The 19,638-nt window shown below is 40.9% G+C and overlaps 1 protein-coding gene across 1 annotated transcript in view; it reads right to left on the bottom strand.

Annotated features, from left to right (window-relative positions):
• Pfdn1 (prefoldin subunit 1) overlaps positions 1-13,456 on the bottom strand; it is a 49,269-nt gene extending 35,813 nt beyond the window's left edge. Inside the window, exons 1-2 of the mRNA XM_048442412.3 lie at positions 13,316-13,456; positions 9,722-9,888 (exon numbers count right to left, since the gene is read on the bottom strand). Coding sequence (XP_048298369.1) covers positions 9,722-9,888; positions 13,316-13,348 — 200 coding nt within the window. The 5' untranslated portion in view covers positions 13,349-13,456. The remainder of the gene's footprint in view (positions 1-9,721; positions 9,889-13,315) is intronic.
• Between the last annotated feature and the right edge of the window lie 6,182 nt (positions 13,457-19,638).

Raw genomic sequence — 19,638 nt, 5'->3', positions numbered from 1 at the left:
CAGATGGTATGACCGAGAAGGAATGCACAGCTGGACTCCGTCACTCACAGCAGGGGCGTGAGCACTCCCCTCAAGGCTCCTGAGGACCCCGGCTCACCTACAAACATTCTGTGTTCTAGATAAGCAGCGTACACTGCAAGGTTCAGTTTGTACTAATTTAAAAACATTGTCTATTTTTAAGTCAAAACCATTGCCCCTGAAATGGAAGCTGTAGTACGTTAATCTATTTTAAAACAGGTGTTTATTTTGGGTTACTATCTGGCATTCTAAGTATTCTGGTAAACAATCACCTCTGACCACTTTTATTCTGGCCTTGTCAAGCTTCAGACGCTGAAGTAAGTAGGAAAACGCTGACTTCTTTTGTTTAAGATGTGATCTTTATTTCACTGGGAGGTTAAAATACTAGAAATGTATAATCAAGGATAATAAAATAGATAATCTTCTATGAGTACTGATAGACATATACAGAATGAAAACTGATAAAAGAGCAGAAAGTCACAAAAAGCTTTTTAAAAATAATTTATTTAACTTTATTTTATGTGTATTGGTGTGAAGGTATAAGACTCCATGCAACTGAAGTTACAGACAGGTGTGAGCTGCCATGTGGGCGCTGGGAATTAAACCTGGGTCATCTGAAGAGCACTCAGTGCTCTTAACGGGTAAGCCATCACTTCAGACCCCTATAAAAAGTTATTTTTGACACATGTCAAAAGTCAGTCAGAAACACACACACACAGGATGCCTATTGGAAGCTGGTTTGGCAATCCTAGTTCCTGGGAATCAATATCAGGAAAGTCAACATTAGTTTGAGACTAGCCTGATTTACATGGTGAATTCCTCCAAGCCAGACTAGGCTAAAGTGTGAGAACATGTCTCAAAATGAAGCAAAACAAAACAAAAAATAGGATGCACACTGTGGTCCAAATCTTTTACTCTCAGCCAACATAAAAAGATGAGCAGACAGCAGTCATGAGATCTTACCTATTTAGAAATAGATTTTTAATACTAGGCTCTAGATGCCTGAAAGTTTTGATATCAGAATAATTTAAGTTCTCTTTGAAGCCAAAAGGATAATGTCTTCCAAACACTTGATCCATTTCAAGGTAACGGATATGCCTCAAAACAAGGATGGCTCAGCAGTAAGGGAGTCTGCCACCAAGTCTGGCCACCTGACTTCAAGGCCCAGAACCTAGGTGATGGAAGGAGAGAAGTGACTCCCTCATGTTGTTCTGACTGCCACATGTGTTCCCATATACAAGAGATTAATTAATTAAAATTATTAATTTTTAAAAGAGACAGGGGCTGGAAAGATGGATCAGTGGTTAAGAGTGCTTGCTGTAGCTTCGATGGACCCAAGTTCAGTTCCCAGTACCTACAGGAGGCAGGGAACAACCACCTGTAACTGCAGGGAACACAACATGTTCTGGCACACATGTGAGCACACACACACACATACACACACGCAATATTTTTTTAACAAGAGAAGTAATAAGAATTCCTGACCAAGATGGATCTAGAAAACATTATATTGAGTGAGATAACTCAGACTTCCAAAAGACAACAAATATCTTATGTACTCACTCATGAGTGGCTTTTAGACATAAAGAAAAAAAAAACAACCTACAATTCACAACCCCAGAGAACCTAGACAACAAAGAGGACCCTAAGAGAGAGAGACATACATGGATCTAATCTACAGGGGAAGTAGAAAAAGGCAAGAACTCCTGAGTAATTTGGGAGCATGAGGACCATGGGAGAGGGTAGGAGGGGAAGGAAGAGGAATGGAGGGGAGTGGAAAAAATATATAGCACAATAAAAACAATTAAAACAGCAACAACAAAGAATTCCTGACCAAGATAATGGGATAGTCTCTCTCAGGCACCAGACTCAATCCTTCTGCCTCGGTTCCATGCGCTCAGCAATGGGTTAAAGGTGTATGCCATCACTCTTAGATCTCAGCAATTTTTTGATACAAGTATTAAGAAAAAAAAAGAATACTAACAAATCATTAGCCTCACACTCTGGGTCAGTTCTTTCCTTTTTGGGAGTTTGATTGAACTGGCTATAGTCCTTGACAAAGCACTGCAGCCATCTCATTCACATCAGACTGCAAGCTGCTCCTAAATCTGTCACGATGACATAAGCGGCAGTTAAGATCAGAAAATTCTTTAGTGCACTTAAAATGGACTGTTTTCTTCTCAAGTCAGTCGGCTGGAGCACAGTTCCCCAGTGACAAAGCAACACAGGTCACTGCGAGTGTTTGTAAGTGGTAGTACAGGCTCCTGTTTGCCATCAGCTTAGACACACGTGGCATTGTGCCGTTGAGTAACTGCAAAGGCAGACTGTTTAATCCTTTGTGTGGAAAAACAACAACAACAAAACAAACAAACAAATCACGTGTCAGGTCTTTTTCCAAAAAGCTATTTCTAATTATTTTATGTGTAGGCATGCTTTGCCTACATGTATGGCTGCATACCATAGGTGGCCTGGAGCTCATGGAGGACACAAGAGGTTACCAGATCCCCTGGAGTTACAGATGGTTGCGAGCCACCACATAAGTGCTGGAACTTGAACCCTGGTCCTCTGGAAGAACAAGTAGCCAGTGCTCCCAAGCACTGAGTCATTGTCTCTCCAGCCCTTAGGTCAGGTCTGTAGGTGTCAAGAATTGTAGATGCTAAACAACAGAATGAATGGATTAGATTCTTAAAAAATCAAAAACAAAAAACTTCAAGCCTAAAAATAAGTAATGCCATAGCAAGGATACAGTAAATAAATATTCATTTTAGCATGTTTCAAATTAAGAGACTATCTCAGATAAGAGAATTCTTTTTTTGACAATTGACTCTAATGACACAACATTTTCTAAGTTAATTTCCTGTTTTCAGTGAGAATGTTTACATTCTGGAGAACTTGGGAGGAAAGACAGGAAGGAATTATTAAAGACCTCTTCTGCAGAAGAAACATGACTATGTGAGTCTTACGCAAATGTCTGCTAAGCGCTGCAGCCTAAAAACAATTATGTCACTGCACACAGCAGGAGAACAAGTCATAATGAGCATCAAGTTTTAAATCATTGGCAACTTAAGAAAATTAAGAAGATTACTCAAAGGTCGCCTCTCTCCAGAGATGTGCCCATCTGGGGTTCTATACATATTCGACATCAACAAAACTGAAGTCATTTTTCCCAAACACAACAGGAAAAGTTGTTTTTCTTTTCCTCAGAACTCTGAGCAATGAAAGCAATGACTTTAAACGGCTCTGTATAAAAGCCTGAGAAGGGCGAGCCCGTGCTCTGTTAGGAAAAGCTGCTGAACAGTAAGAACCTCTCTTAAAAATAAAAATGTTTTACAGCAAAAAGATAAAAAGCAAAAATATTACCTCTAAAAATCATCTTTGCATTGCTTTCTAAACCCTAAAATACAGGTTAATCCCTCGGGAGAGAATGTAAAAGGGAGTTACACAACTGTATTTACAATAGGGCTCTCCTACCAAAAGGAATCTACACACTTCCCCATCCAGACTCAGCATCAAGTACCTAACTTGAGCCTGGAAAGACGGTTCTTCCAGAGGCCCTGAGTTTAATTCCCAGCACTCACATGGAGGCTTACCATGTGATCCATGGGATAACCATGGATCCATGGGATCTGATGCACTCTTCTCTTGTGGAGGTGTAAGTGCAGACAAAACACATAAATAAACAAATCTTAAAAAGTAGTAATAAACAAATAAATGTCTTAACCTGATTCTGGTGAGAGCAATAGCATAGCTTGTGTTTATTGTACCACAACAGCAAAATGAACAATGCCAACAATGTTTGCTGTGCCATATTTTTTAAATTTTATTTCCTTATCTCCTGGAAATAAAATATTACTTTCTTAAATTTTAAAATTACCTCATTTAAACTGGAAGATAAACTCAATACATGAAATTATAAAAGGGCTGCCAACTTGAGATGACACAACTATTATCTATTAGTATTTAACATAAGTAAACTATCCTACCTTTACCAGATGTCACAAGTGAAATTACATGTCAACTGTCACACGAAAGAGTAAGGCAACAGCACGAACATTGCAATTTTAGACAAAGGGCAAACCGACCAAGCTGCGATGAAGATTTAGATTTCTTTACCCTAATTAGCTGAAAATCTGCTTGGATGCATTTTACGAAATATCTCTTGGTTATCAGGAGTGCACCTACTATTTCACTTCCTACCTAAGCAGCATTTAACTTGCGTTTATACTTCTAGATCTTTCAACCAACAAAGATCAACCGTAAAATTACTTCAACAAGTAGAAATAGCCACACTCCCCAACAGTAACCTCTGCATTGCTAGACGCTTATCCAGCTGGTGGATTTATACCATTGTTCATTCTTAGTTCCCTAAATGTAAAAAATACCCACAGAACGGTAGCATACCTCTAAATTGGTCTAAATATGGCACCAAGTTATTTTTAGTCAGCTTCAAGCTTTAAAAAGGGACTTATCATTCTTTTCAAAGGCTAATCTACTCAAGTTGCTCCCATGTTTAAAAAAAAAAGATAAATAAAAGGCCAATTTATCTGTTTTGAAAATTAGAAATGTTATTTATGCATTGGTCAACAGTATGTTAGGCTAGTCCTCACATCAAACCACGGTCAGAACTGTGCCTATTGTTTATAAATATACAGTCTTTTCAAACACTACCATGGCTAAGTGTTATTTGTGCATACTTAAATATAATTCTTATCAAAACATTAAGATTCTTTTTAAAAACTCACCTGAGCCTATACTAAGTAAAAAAGAAAACTCACATTAGAAATTGTTTCTTATTTGTGAAAAAATACAAAAAATATTCAGATCCCTTTTATTTGAAATCTGGATTCCTCCTTGCACACTAGGAAGATGCAGAGACAAACCCTTGCAAATCTCCAGACAGACCGTCCCACAGTTGTGACTTTCCTCACACTTCTCAAAGCAGCGCGGTGAGGTCAGCTCACAAACAGCTTAAGCAGCAGAACCAGGACTCGGTGGTAGTAGTGTCAGGCTACATAACAGCCTCTCCAAAGAATATGAAGTAAGAGAACGAAAATGTGCTGGCACCGTCCCAAAAGACGGACAGCTACAGCTTCGAGCGATGAGGTTCAGAGCTTACAGTGGAGAGAATTCCTCTTCCCTGACCCTGCAGCTTGACTTTCCTGACTTTAACCCCAAAATAGCCACATAGAAGTCACTGAACACTGTCAACCATCTCTCTAAATATAAGCTGAAGGGCATGTGGGATTGCAAAGATCTGTTTAAACACACACATACCCTGAAAAGGAAACTGTCTTCCATCGATGTGAAGATGAAGAAAGTCAGACACAATTATACTATATAGAACAGCCTTTGTTACCCAGGAATTGTGCCTACAGCATTATTCTGAAGGTTTAGGGATTTCTTTGTTGTCAGTTTTGACACACTGAAGTTGCCTGGCAATGAAAATTAGTCAACTTTCTCAAAAGAAATAATCCTAGCAGATTAATCAAGGCATATCAAGCAATTTTGCTAAGAAACAATTCCTTTACCTTTAGTCATAGTTACTTTGTTTGTCAGTTCTGAGTCGGTCTCACTGCGTAACCAGGCGAGCCTAGAACTCCCTCTGTCTCCCAGACTAGACGAGAAACTCAATCCTCCTGCTCAGCCTCCCAAGTACTGGGATTTAAGGCATTTACCACCACACATGGCTTTACATATTACTTTTATAATCTCATCTTGACCAAATCATACATTAAAATAGGATTATAAACCCTAATTCTTGAACCTCTCACACTTTCAAAGCATAACTTTTCTCTAAAGAATCAAGAAGTTAGGCGTAGCAGGCAGACCTGTAATCCTAGCATTTAGGAGGTAGAGGCAAGAGGATCAGGAGTTCAAGACCACTCTCACTACACAGAGTTTAAGGCCAACCTGGGTACATCAAATAAACAAAAATCACTCAAAAATTCTAGGCTGAAAAACAGTCAAATTTAATTCAAATCAATATATATTTATTTAACATGTATTTTGCACCAAATATTACTCAGAGAATGGAGGAGCCAAAGGTAATCTATGTACATGGTTTTAAGAGAGTTGATCTCATTGGGGAAACCACATGGCATACTCAATGTGTTCTACTAAGAGCCAAAACAAAAACCTTGGTGTTGCTGATGAAAGAGTGGGTAAATCCAGACACATTTTGAAGACATCACAGGATCTGAGCTGTATTCAAGCTCCTTTCACAAAGGGAAGAATACGAAAGTCAAAAACAGAATGGGCAAAGCATCCCCCCCACCCCAAAAAAGGACAAAAACATGGAAAGGAAGAAAAACCAAAACACCCATATAACAAGGGTAAAAATGCCTGGTACACGTGCCAGTGCTCTTCTACCCTTATCCCATGACAGACATCACCAATCAATCAGAGCATACTTTTTTTTTTTAAATCAGAGCATACTTAAAAACCACACAAAGTTTCAAAATCCTTCTAAACAGATAACACAAAAAGGCAGGGCCATGAGACTAAAAGGCCTAGGACTTGAGGCTAGATGGGCCAATTAAAAACAGGCTATATGGCCATGAATGTGAGGCTAACAAGTTTAGACTTTCTCCCACAAGTAACAGAGGATAAATAAAGGTTCTGTGAGAAAAGATCGATTCTGGCACGGTGATGAACGGACGTGAGCAGACAGGAGAGCAGAAAGGACGAGCGATACTGTACGATTAGCTCTCCCATAATCGCACTCTTGGGAGTGGAGGGGAGGTGGTAGGAGCTCAACATGATCAAGGCTACAACAATAAATTTAGGCTAGCCTGGGCTACAAGAGACCCTATCTCAACAACAAAAAAAAACCTTGAGAATGTAGATCTGTGATATAGCACCTGTCTAGCAGGTATGAGGCCCACATTCAATACATTGTACTATAAAAAAAACAAACAAATAGAAAAATAGTAAAATAGTAATTGTGGGTCAAAAGAGAAGTAGAAAAACCTATGGCTGGCTCTAAAAAAAAAAAAAGCAGAGTTTTAGATTCTAAAATCATTTAAAAATAAAAATGAGGGTAAACCCATGTAATTAGAATTCTCAAGTAGCATTCAAAAGGAAGGTAAAGGCTAGAATTAAAGAATTGAAAAACAATGTTAGGCTCAAGATTACCCAAGACCATAAATTCAGAAGTAGGTATTCCAGGGTTAGCATCAGGAAAGAGAACATCCTCATGACCAGACTGGCACTCAGCAAGTCTCTCCTGTTCTGAGGCACCAATACACTGGCCAACAGCAGATGCGGTTACCTCACACGCCCTACGTGCCTCGCGGCACAGGGCAGACTCACACTACATGAAGTGCAGAACACCAAGTTGCTCATCTTAAAACCAAGGCTCATCCAAAACTCTAAAACCGCACATTTCTCTTAAGCAACATAGTTCATACGAAATAATACCATTCTATCATTAACTACTTAGGCATAAGTCTTACACTCTATTACCCTTTGCATGAAATACAACCTATCTATAGAATTTTGGACAGAATGAAAAAAAAAGTAATTCCTACCACATATGCAGAATGAATACTAAATGGCATTATTCTAATTAGATACAAAACTTCAGGGCTGAGGATGCAGCTTAGTGGCTAAGGACTACTTGTCTGACATGAATAAAGCCCTAGTTTTAATTCTTTTTTTTCATTTTATTGATTTTTATTGAGATCGACATTTTTCTCTGCTCCCCTCCCTGCCTCTCCCCTCCCTTTCAACCCTCTCTCAAGGTCCCATGCTCCCAATTTACTCAGGAGATCTTGTCTTTTTCTACTTCCCACCTAGCTTTGATTCTTAAAATCAAACATAAAACAATTAAAATTTAAACCTTTTTTAAATTGAAAACATTAATTTCAGTGAAGCACATCCCAATCATCCTAGCCCTTGGAAGATACAAGATCAGAAACCAGCAGGAAGCTAGTCTCGGCTACATGAAACCCTGTCTCAAGAAAGATCAAAAGGCTGGGCATGGGGGTACAAGTATAATCCCAGCAATCAGGAGGCGGGGGCGGATGGTTCCCTGTGAGTTCAAGGCCAGTTTGGTGTACAAAGTGTGTTCCAGGCCAGTCAGGGCTCCACAGCTCCATAGAGAGACTATGAAAATAATAATAATAATAAAATCTTTGGCTGTTATAAACAAAGGCTAAAGTAATAATATGAACTCCAAGGATACTAACAGGCTAGCATTAATGTTTTAAGACCTAAGGATGTTCAAATTGAGGGATAAAATTACTCTCCAGTGAATGCCAGCAATGTATTTCACACTACACAGACACACAATCAAGGGTTCCACTTTGCTCTCATTCTTTTCTGTATCATTACAGCCAACACTGAACACCTGCCATTTCAGCACGTGGTGGATGGAGGCAGGAGGACCAGGAGTTCAGTCATCCTCCACTACACAATTAGTCTGAGACTTTCTCAAAAATAAAGACAAACAAAAAACCCACAAAAGGGGTGCCCACTCTCTTACAATAAGACAAAATTGAAAAATATGAACATAAAAGAAAATGCATGTGGTTCATTTAAAAAAGGAAATCCAAAATTCATCATCACTTCTCTCTTAGCAGAAAGAATGAATCTATCACAGGAAGGGTCACCTTGTCATGATGTCATTCTAAAGTCATTACAGAATTTTACACATGTTATGCTTGCTTCCAGTCAATCACAAAGAAGTCATCCTGAGACGAAGGTCAGATTCCATTCTAAAGATCTCCAAACTCAAAGGAAAGGTCCATAAGAACATAACATCCAATGCAGACACAGAAACCCCTCCTCCCCAGTTAAAAAAAAATCAGTTCTTCCCGTTTAGCTAACTGTAATGGAATGTGGCCCATACACAAGGGCTTTCCCATTCCTCATTTTCTCAGAAAATATAAAGCAGACTTAATCTTTTTTATAAGGAGAATATGTTTGTGACAGAAAAAAACTGTAACATTAATAAGCCTTTTCCCTCCTCATGAGTCCACTCGAATACTCAGGAACGCTTTTCCTTTCTCAGTAAACTCTATTTCCTCTCATTAAAATTTTTTTTAATACGTAGTTGATAATTAGTACAAAGGGGTAACTGCACTCACTTGCACAGACCAACACACAGACACACCATACGTACATAATTAATAAAACGTTTTTAAAAGGAGAGGGGGTGCAGTGATGGTTCAGCAGTTAGGAGTCCTAGCTGCTCTTGCAGATATCCCAAGTTCAGTTCCCAGCATCCACATCAGGAGACTCATAAACACCTACAACTCCAGTTCCTAGGGAACCCAAAGCCTCCATGGGCATGGGAGGCAGACAGGAGATCTCTGTGAGTTCGAGGCCAGCCTGGTCTACACACAGCGTGAGATTCAGGATGGCCAGGAATATACAGAGAAACCGTGTCTTTAAAAAGAAAAAAAGAAAAGCAAAAAAAGAAAGCTTTTGTAAGTTTTAACCCAAGTTTTAAAATAAACAGCCAGCCAGTGGTGGCACACGCCTTTAATCCCAGCACTCAGGAGGCAGAGGCAGGCGGATCTCTGTGAGTTCGAGATCAGCCTGGGCTACAAGAGCTAGTTCCAGGACAGGCTCCACAGCTACAGAGAGACCCTGTCTCAAAAAACCAATAAATAAATAAATAAATAAATAAATAAATCCACCATTTAATTCCCATGAAAGCTGTCACAAGGAAACAGCACTACAGGTGAGCTTTACTTACATTCTTCCTACGCCTTCATACATGTTAGTTTCATCTACCAGCGTCATAATCTCTGTGTCTGTGAGGTGCGCATGCTTTTTCGTTCTGTTTAGCTGTTCAATCTGTATGTCTGCAAGCTTCACCTTCTGCTGGGTATCAATAACTTTGGCTTGAAGCTCTGTGAAGGCCTAAGGAAAACAAGACCCTGATTTAGAAAGGAAACATTTAAGTCAAAGCCAGATTTATTAAAACAGAACACACTAACCAAAGTTGTGAAACTTACCAAAATAAGCACAAATGAGAGTGAACAGAATTCTAATACTATGCTAAATTCTAAAGGTACCCTATTCAGACGATATGATCAAATGAACAAGCAAAAGTCCATTAAATAACAACCATATTTCAAATAACTAAAGAGTAATAAAAGGAATAAATAAAATACTCAGGGGATAAAACTCAGAGATCCAAAGCAAGAACTGTAAAAGGAACAATTCACTATATCTATATTATATAACTAGAATTCAAAGCACTTCACATCATTTCAAAATCTTGGCTGGAGACTCAGAGCTGGAGTCTCACGCCTGTAACACTAATAGCTGGGAAGTGGAAGCAGAGGATGGGAGTAGTGAGGACTCAGACACAAGATATTCAAGGCCATCTAGGCTATAAGACACCTTGTCCCAAAAAAGAATTTTTTTTAGAGCCAGTAAGATTGGCTCAGCAGATAAAGGCACTTGACATCAAGTCTGAGGACCTAAATTTGATCCCTGGGAACTACATGGTAAGAGAGAACTGACTCCCTAAAGCTGTCCCCTGACCTCCACGTGTGCACTCTGGCACACCATATCAGTACTCACCCTTGAGCACATACACATACACACACACACACACACACACACACGCACGCAATTTTTTAAAAAAAATAAGATAGAGAAATACATAGATGGGTGGATAGATACATGGATGGATAGGTAGATAGACAGACAGAAATAGATAGATAGGCAGGTAGGTAGATAGACAGAGGTCCACGAGATGGCTCAGCAAGTAAAGGTTCTTACTACCAAGCCTAATAACCTGAGTTCCATCTCTGGAACCTGAATCCACATGATAAAAGGAGAAAACCAGCTCCCTAAAATTATATTCTGATCTCCTCACACTCTGACCACACACTATCATGACATGTGTGTGCCCACACTCACACACATCTGAGATTTACATGCCACGGATAGAGGTGCACACTTTTAATCCAAGCACTAAGGGGGAAGAGGCAGGAGGATCTCTTGTGATTTCAAGACCAGCCTGGTCTACACAGTGAGATCTAGCTAGTCAGGGCTACATGGTGAGTTCCTGTCTCAAAAAGGAAAAAGAAAAAACTAAATAAAAATAAAAAGGACTGCAATTTACAGCATGAGAGAGAGAGAATGCTGTGTGAGATTAACTTTACAAGTTTCAAGTCAAGAATGGCCAAGAGCAAGAGCCACATACTTAGCATCCCCAGAACAATAACAAATGGCTTCTTTTATTAGCAACAACAGCTATTTCAGCTGTCCTATTGCTTAAACAGAGGTTAACCAGAGGCAGCTACTTAATATGTTACTGGGAGCTCGGGGAAATAGTCAGTCAGTGGACTTAAGGCTCACTCCCCATGACCCACAAAGAAAGTTGAGCTTAGGAGTGGAGGGATGGCTCTGGGGCTAAGAGCATTCGAAGTTCCTGCAGAGGACCTGGGTTTGGTTCCTAGTATCCACATAGCAGCTCACAACCACCTGTAACTACAGTTTCAGGGGATCCAAGGCCCAAGTGGGCAGTACACATATGGTAAACAGACATTCATGCAAGCAAGATGCCCAGATGCATAAAAATACAGCTTGTTGAATGCTATGCATGGAGGCAGAGAGAGAGTAAAAGAGGATCCTTGAAGCTCATTAGCTAGACAATCTAGTCAAAGAGGAAATCCCTAGGTCCCAGTGAGTGACCTTATCTCAGAATAAAATATGAACAGTCCCTGCCTAGAATGCAGGAAGCCCTGGGTATAAGTGCTGCATGCCAGCTACATAGCCAAGTTCCAGGTCAGCCCGGACTACATGAGACCCTGTCTTTAAGGGAAAACATAACAAAACAAAAGCAGAATCTGGGTCAGTGAGAAGGCTCACCTTGCCTAAAAGGCCTGATGACCAGAGTTCAATCCCTAGGAACCACCTGAACCAACTCCCAAAAGTTGTTCTCTGACCTCCCCTAAGCAACTTGAAGGTGTGTCCACACACACACACACACACACACACACACACACACACAAATAAAAATATATAATGTTTTAAAATAGGCTGCTCACTTACAAAACATACTGATCAAAATGTTATGATAATACCAAATTCTAAACTCGATTTTTGAAATGAATTTATTATTGTGTGTCTGAGTATGGGCCAGTGTGCGGCGGTATGCCTCTGAGACATTGCAGAACAACCTTGAGCTCCTCTCCCCTTTCACCATGGGTTCCAGGACAGAACTTAAACAGGCAAAAGCCTTCACCCACTGACCCATCTTGCTGCCTGGGGTTCAATCTTTTAGGACTTTCCCTGCCAGTGACCCTAGCACACATCTGTTACCCTAATATTCAGGAGGTAGCGGCACTAGAGAGATTAGGGGTACAGTGTCAAATCACATACCAAAAAACACTAGAAGGTTACCTTTCTAGAAAAGTAGATTTAAACTGAATGAATTCTGGGGAGCTTTCTAATTATAGCCAAATCTCCACAAAGAAAGCATAGTCTGAGTTCTTAGTAGTGTTAGGGTCCTAAGACTTTTAAGTGGCAAAAATGTTTCCAATTAACAACCGGCATTTGACTAGAGACTGTAATTCCAGAACTCAAGAGGCTGAGGCAGGAAGACTGCCTGGAGTTCAAGGCCAACCTGGACACCAGGCCAATTTAGGACACACTGAGATAATATCTCTAAAAAAACAAAGCAAAATAACAACAAAAATCATTTGTAAGCAAAGGATCGAACAACAACAACAAAAAAATCCAATTCCTCTGACCGCTCATTTGGAAAACTTTATTGTACTGGGGGAGGGAGGAGTTCTTTTAAAAGAAGGGCCCTGGAGGATTAAGGCCTTGACGTGAACATTGACAAAAGAGTGTCTGGTTTTCTGAGGTGTAGAAACAAGGTCCTTCCAAGGGGTGGTAAAGAATAAATAGCCTAAAAGCAAAGGCTGAACTAGTCGTTTTTCAAATCAAGTGAAGAAACCGAATTACAGAAGGTGCCCCGGTTCCAGCAAGCACTTTGAAGGGCATCTGTGGGAGACGCTGTCTTTAGTTCTTGCTTTTAAATTGGGTCCCTGACGGCTCCGATCGCTGAGAGATGACTCTGGAGTTCAGGACATGAGGACACACAGCAGCCCACTCACCTAGCCGCCCTAAGCAGCTCCCGCCGGCCAGAGCCCCCGGGGACCCAGGCCCGCCGAAGCGGAACGACCCCGTCTCAGGACTCCCGGAAGCCAGCCCCCGCCCCTACAGTCTCTGTGCTTAGGCGAGACTCCGGGCCCCTCTCTCTTCTTGCCCCCACTCGCCTCATCACTCAAACAGACGGCTCTGTCTGCTCAAAAGCCCCCATTACCTTCTTCAACTCCAGGTCCACGGGGGCCGCCATATTGGAGCACTCTGTGCGCCTGCGTTAGCTGCAAGCCGGAAAGGGATGGGGGAAGGGCGCTTTCAGGTTTAATTGCGAGACTTCCTTCTGCGCCTGCGCATAAATTAAACCCTACACCAGATTTCTCACTCTGTGTATCTGCTCCACTCCGCCACTCGGTCATGAGACAAGTGGCTCTAAACATTGGGAACTCCGATAAAATCTGATAAACGTGTAACCGCCCAGGTGTGACTCTTAGTTATGTTCCACACACAATTAGACAAACATCTTCGTTTGGGCTGCGAAATTGAAACAGGTGTGTTCAAACCCATCAACCACAGTCCTTCAGGTAATCCCTGTGCTTCTGTCAGGGATGTATAAAGCCCCCAGCTTCCGATCACTGGAAAGTGTGGTTAGAATATTCAGCCTCAAAGATCTTCTAACCACAGCGCTTTTCAAAAAAAAAAAAAAAAAAAAAAAAAAAAAGCCGCATTTGATAGTTGAAATCAGACTCCTGGCTGGAGATGCAGTTCAATTGGCAGAGTACTTGCCTGGCACACGTGAAACTATGGGATTGAGCCACAGCACCGCATAAAATAGGTGTGATGGTGAATGCCTGTGATCCAAACGCTAGATGGGTGGAGGCAGGAGGATCAGAAGCTCAAGATCAGATCAGCAAGATGCACAGGGAATAAAAGTACTTGCCCCCAAGCCTGCCTACATGAGTTCAATCCCAAGAACCCAAGTGGTGCAGAGAACTGACTCCCACAAGTTATCCTCTGACTTCTTGTCTGTGCCCCTGCACGGGCTTATGCATATACAATAAATAAATACAATTTTTTAAAATGTTGTTATTGATTTTATTGAGCTATACATTTTTCTCTGTGCCTCTCCCTTCCTCTCCCCTCCCCTTCTACCCTCTCACGTGGTCCCCATGCTCCCAATTCACTCAAGAGATCTTGTCTTTTTCTACTTCCCACGTAGATTAGATGCATGTATGTCTCTCTTAAGGTCCTTTCTGGGATCTAGGTTCTCTGGGATTGTGAATTGTAGGTTGGTTTTCTTTGTTTTATGTCTAAAAACCACTTATGAGTGAGTACATATGATATTTGTCTTTCTGGGTCTGAGTTACCTCACTCAATATGATGTTTTCTAGATCCATCCATTTGCCTGCAAAATTCAAGACGTCATTTTTTTCTGCTGTGTAGTACTCCATTGTGTAAATGTACCACATTTTCCTTATCCATTCTTCAGTCGAGGGGCATTTAGGTTGTTTCCAACAAATGCAAGTTTTAAAGTACAATTAGGAACTGGAGAGATGGGTCAAAACATGTACTCCTCTTCCAGAGGACCAAAGCTTGACTCTCAGCACCGCGTCAGAAAACTGACAATGAGCTTATCTCCAGTTACAGGGGAATCCAACACTAGACTCTGCAGGCACCTGTGCTTATGTGCTCTCTCTCTCTCTCTCTCTCTCTCTCTCTCTCTCTCTCTCTCACACACACACACACACATACACACACATACACACACGAATACATAATTTAAAATAATAATAAGAAAATCAGCTTGGGCTACATGAGACTTGTCCCCCCCCAAAAAAAAAGCAAAAAAATAATAGATAAAGGTCAAGGGTCAAGCATGGTAGCCTATGCCTGTGATCCCAGGAAGCTGAGGCAGAAGGATCACCGTGAATTTAAGGTCAGTCTGCTCATGATTCCAGGCCAGTGTAAGCTGGAACACCGTGACTCCAGGAAAGAGAAAGGGTCAGGATACCAAAGGGATCTTATACAGAAATACATTTTGGCTTCGTCTGTCATTCTCTTGTCTCTGCTTTGCACACCATATACTTCGTTAATATAAGGACTTATATAATTCTAGAGAATACACAGCCAGTGTCTAACGAGAAGTATGTTGAAGCATCCACATCTCTCAACCTCTGCTTTACACTTGGGTACTTTCCAGTCTCTCTGAGCTGGAACATGATTTCCTAGAACTCACCTCACCAGTTTAAGGACTGTCTCTTCAACTCTGTCTCATTTATCATTTCAGTCATCCTTTGCGTTTCTACTTCAATAGCTACAAACTTTAATATTTTATTTAGTTTTTTATTTTGTTCTTTTGAGACAGAATTTTACTCTGTAGCCCATGCTAGCCTTAAGCTAATCCTCCTGCTTCAGCCTCCCAATACCAGCATTATAGCTATACACCTCCAAGTCCTGTTAAACTGCAGGTTTAAAATTCTGCTTAGGCCAGCCTGGGCTACAAAGATAAATTCTGCCTCAAAAAGCCAGAGGGGGAGAATTCCACTTGGTCATTTTCAAATCCATTTGCTCTTTTCCATAATTTCAAAATTACTTGGTACTGAGTGCAATTACAGCATTGTCAATGTAAGTGCTATAGACTTTCTTCACAAAGCCCTGAGCCCGAGATTTTCTAGATGCAAATCCTTTTATTGAGAATATCTTCTGGATCTCTCTTGTGATGGTTTGATTCTAGCACTGGGGAGATAGATCCACTTAGATCTTTGTTCAGACCATCCAGGACGATATGGTCTAAATACAAGAATAAAAGAAACATCTTTGTGAATGGCTTCCTCTTTTGGGGGGTGAAGGATTTGTTTTGTTTTTTGAGGCTGGGTTTCTCCGTGTAGCTCTGGCTGTCCTGGAACTCACCAGTTTGAGGCTGGCCTCAAACTCAGAAATCTGCCTGCCTCTACCTTCCTAGTGCTAGTATTAAAGGCGTATGCCACCACAGCCCAGCTGGCTTCCATTTCTATCCACTAAAAACCTTAGGAAATTTATGAGTTCCAGACTATATTTATTGGTTTTGTGTGTGTGTGTGTGTGTGTGTGTGTGTGTGTGTGTGTGTGTGTGTGTAGATTGCCATGTTGGGAAAAATAAAAGGAAAGAATCAATGTGGCAGGATGGTAGAAGATATCAGTGTAGAGATGGATGAGGTTGGATCATGAAAGACCTTGTATGGTTAGATTAGAATTGTCATTTTGAGTGTGATTGGAAGCCAATAAATGTTTTCATATTTTCTTTTCTTTCTTTTTTTTTTCTTTTTGGCTTTTTGAGACCGGGTTTCTCTGTTGCTTTGGAGCCTGTCCTGGTACTAGCTCTTGTAGACCAGGCTGGCCTTGAACTCACAGAGAACCACCTGCCTCTGCCTCCCAAGTGCTGGGATTAAAGGCGTGTACCACCACCACCTGGCAATTTCTAAATTCTTATGTGTACACTGTGGGTGTGTTACATTGTATGTGTGTCATGTGTCTTGTGTATAGTGTAGTTGCTAGTGTGTGAAGCTCTGCATGTGGGGTGTATGTGCACCTGTGTGCAGAAGGGGGCATTGTTTGGTATCTATCTTTCTTCAACTGCTTGCTTCCTTTATTTTTTGAGACCAATCCCCTTATTTAGCCAGATAAGCTGGCCCAGTGATCTCCAGGGATCCTCCTGTCTCTGTCCCCTCAGCACTAGTGTTATACAAGTGTGCCACCATGACAACCTTTTTACATGGGTTCTGGGGGTCTGAGTTCAAGTGCTCAGGCTGTCATGGCACTCACTTTACTGACTGAGCCATCTCCCCAGCCCTGGAAGTCACTAAATGATTTCTCGTGCCATATTGATATGATCTCATTTTCAAAGGATCATTTAGGTTATGAATGGGGAATGAAATGGAGACATCAAGAGTGGGAGCCATCCAACCAGCTAGGACAGTATAATCTATCTATCTATCTACCTATCTATCTATCTATCTACCTATCTATCTATCTATCTATCTATCTATCTATCTATCTATCTATCTATTTATCTATCTATAGTATATATAGGCCAGTAAAGAGATGGTGGTGTCGGCTGTAGCTCTTGTTTTATTATAGAGTTGGTTTCCCACATAGGAACACATTAAATTAATATTTTCAGATTATTGTTATATGTCAATCTTAGCTCAATAAAGCTCCTGTTTTAAAAGTCAGGTATGTTGGCGGCTCATCATACTCAAGAGACAGAAACATGAAGATCTTGCATTCAAGCCAACCTATCCTACACAGTGAGTTCAAGGCCAACTATGCTGGTCAACCTGGACTATTTGGTGAAACCATGCCTCAAAATAGAAAGATTGCTAAAACTTTTACTTAGTCAAACTATTTGAAACTACTTTCCTGACAAGGAAAAAATAACCCTCAGAGTGTCTATGCAGTCTCAGTCTGCTCTGTAGAAATAATAACCCTCACCTGTGTGAATAAACAGCATTGTTACATTACAAATCCAGCTGTTGAAGTGTGTGTATGTGTGTGTGTTGTTTGTTTTGTTTTTTGAGACACAGTCTCATGTAATCTAAACTGCCTTGAACGTCTGATGTTTCCACCCCTACCTCCGAAGTGCTGGGGTTTGGACTTTTGCCATCACGCCAGGTTATCCTGTAGGGTTTTGTATCATTGTTGCCTCTATCAGTATGTCTGTGTGTGGTGCTGGGAACTGAGCCTGTATGGCTTTATGTTTTGAGGCAAGTGCCTTGCCACTGAGCTATAGTGTGTGTGTGGGAGGGGAGTGTTGTTTATTTATCTATTTATTTTTGAGAGTCTTTTTAGTTTCCTATTTATTTTACAGAGTCTTTCTGGGGTCTAACCCTCACTCCAATCCTCTGCTTCAGACTCCAGAATACTGCGATGACAAGAAGCCCAGAAACGTAGATTTAGAGAGAAGTGTATCTACAGAAAACTTGGAAAATGTCATGGACACAATTTTGTTGGCAATAATTAGCAGAACCAAGAGTCAATTAATAGGCATAGGAGCACAAGCTTTTAATCCCAGTCTTCAGATGCAGAGGCAGACAGATTTCTGTGAGTTCCAAGACAACCTAGTCTACTGAGCAAGTTCCAGGACAGTCAGGGCCTCATAAAGAGACCCTGTCTTGACCCCCTGTCTTCATTAGGGTTTTCATTGCTGCAAAGAGACACCATGACCACGGTAGCTCTTATAAAGGGAACATTTAATTGTGGTAGTCTGCTTACAGTTCAGAGGTTCAGTTCACCATGATAGGGAGCATGGCGGTGTGCAGGCAGACACAGTGCTGGCTACATCTTGACCAGAAGGCAGCAGAAAGTCAACTTACACACTGGACGGTATCCTGAGTATATGAAACCCTAAAACCTGTCCTCACAGAGACACACCTCCTCCAATAAGGTCATACCTCTTAAAGTGCCACTCCCTATGAGATTGTGGGAGTATGGAATTATGGGGGCCAATTACATTTAAACTACCACACTCCCCATCCCACTGCCAAAAAAGGAGCCCATTAATATATGTCATTTGATATAAAGCACACATCAAAATATAGTTTTCTAGTTTCATCTATTAGCTTCTCATATTCTAATTTGTAACAAATCTAGAAATAGCTGGACAGTGGTGGCGCACGCCTTTAAGCTCAGTACTCGGAGTCAGAGATAGGCAGATTTCTATGAGTTCGAGGCCAGCCTGGCCTACAGAGTGAGTTCCAGGACAGCTAGGGCTGTTACACAGAGAAACCCTGTCTCGAAAAAACAAACAAACAAACAAATACAACCCCCCCAAAAAAAACAAAAAATAAAGCGATATGCATAAAATAAAATTGCTGAATATTTAAAAATGTGTTTTATGCCGGGCAGTGGTAGTGTAAACCTTTAATCCCAGCTCTCAGGAGGCAGAGGCAGGAGGAGTTCTGTGAGTTCAAGGCCAGCCTGGTCTACAAAGTAAGTTCCAGGACAGGCAGGGCTGTTACATAGAGAAAACCTGTCTCAAAAAACAAACCAAAAAGATTATTTTTACAGTCCATATTTGACATTACTTCTATTTTAAAACCAATTTCAAATTCAATGACTTTTATATTACTCTGATTTTACAGATATTAAGCACAAAATGGAATTTAAATGCATTAAATTTTAAAAGAAGCAGGAAGTACAGACTCATGCCTGTAATTCCAAAATTTGGAAGATCGGGTATGAAGACCAGAGGTTCAAGGTCAGTTCCAGGCAGCACAATTTCACAGGTGTTGATTCTGGACTGAACGAAAAGGAGAAAGGGTGCCAAGCACAGCGCTCATCTCTCTCCCCTTTCTGACTGAGGATGCCATATGACCAACTGCCTCAAGCTCTTCCTGTCATGACTTCCCCACCATGACAGACAGGCAACCTAGAACCATGAGACAAATCCCTCATTCCTTAAGCCGCTTTTGTTAGATATTTTGTAAATGCAACAAAACTAGCAGCTACTACAGTGTCACTTAAGGATAAAAGGAAGATGGAGGGTCCAGGGCATTGATGGTGCATTCCC

The sequence above is a fragment of the Myodes glareolus genome, chromosome 13 (assembly GCF_982192425.1).
Source record: "Myodes glareolus chromosome 13, mMyoGla1.1, whole genome shotgun sequence".
Lineage (NCBI taxonomy): Eukaryota > Metazoa > Chordata > Mammalia > Rodentia > Cricetidae > Myodes > Myodes glareolus.
Note: the sequence above shows the minus strand (reverse complement) of the source record. Positions and strands in the feature narration are given on the sequence as shown.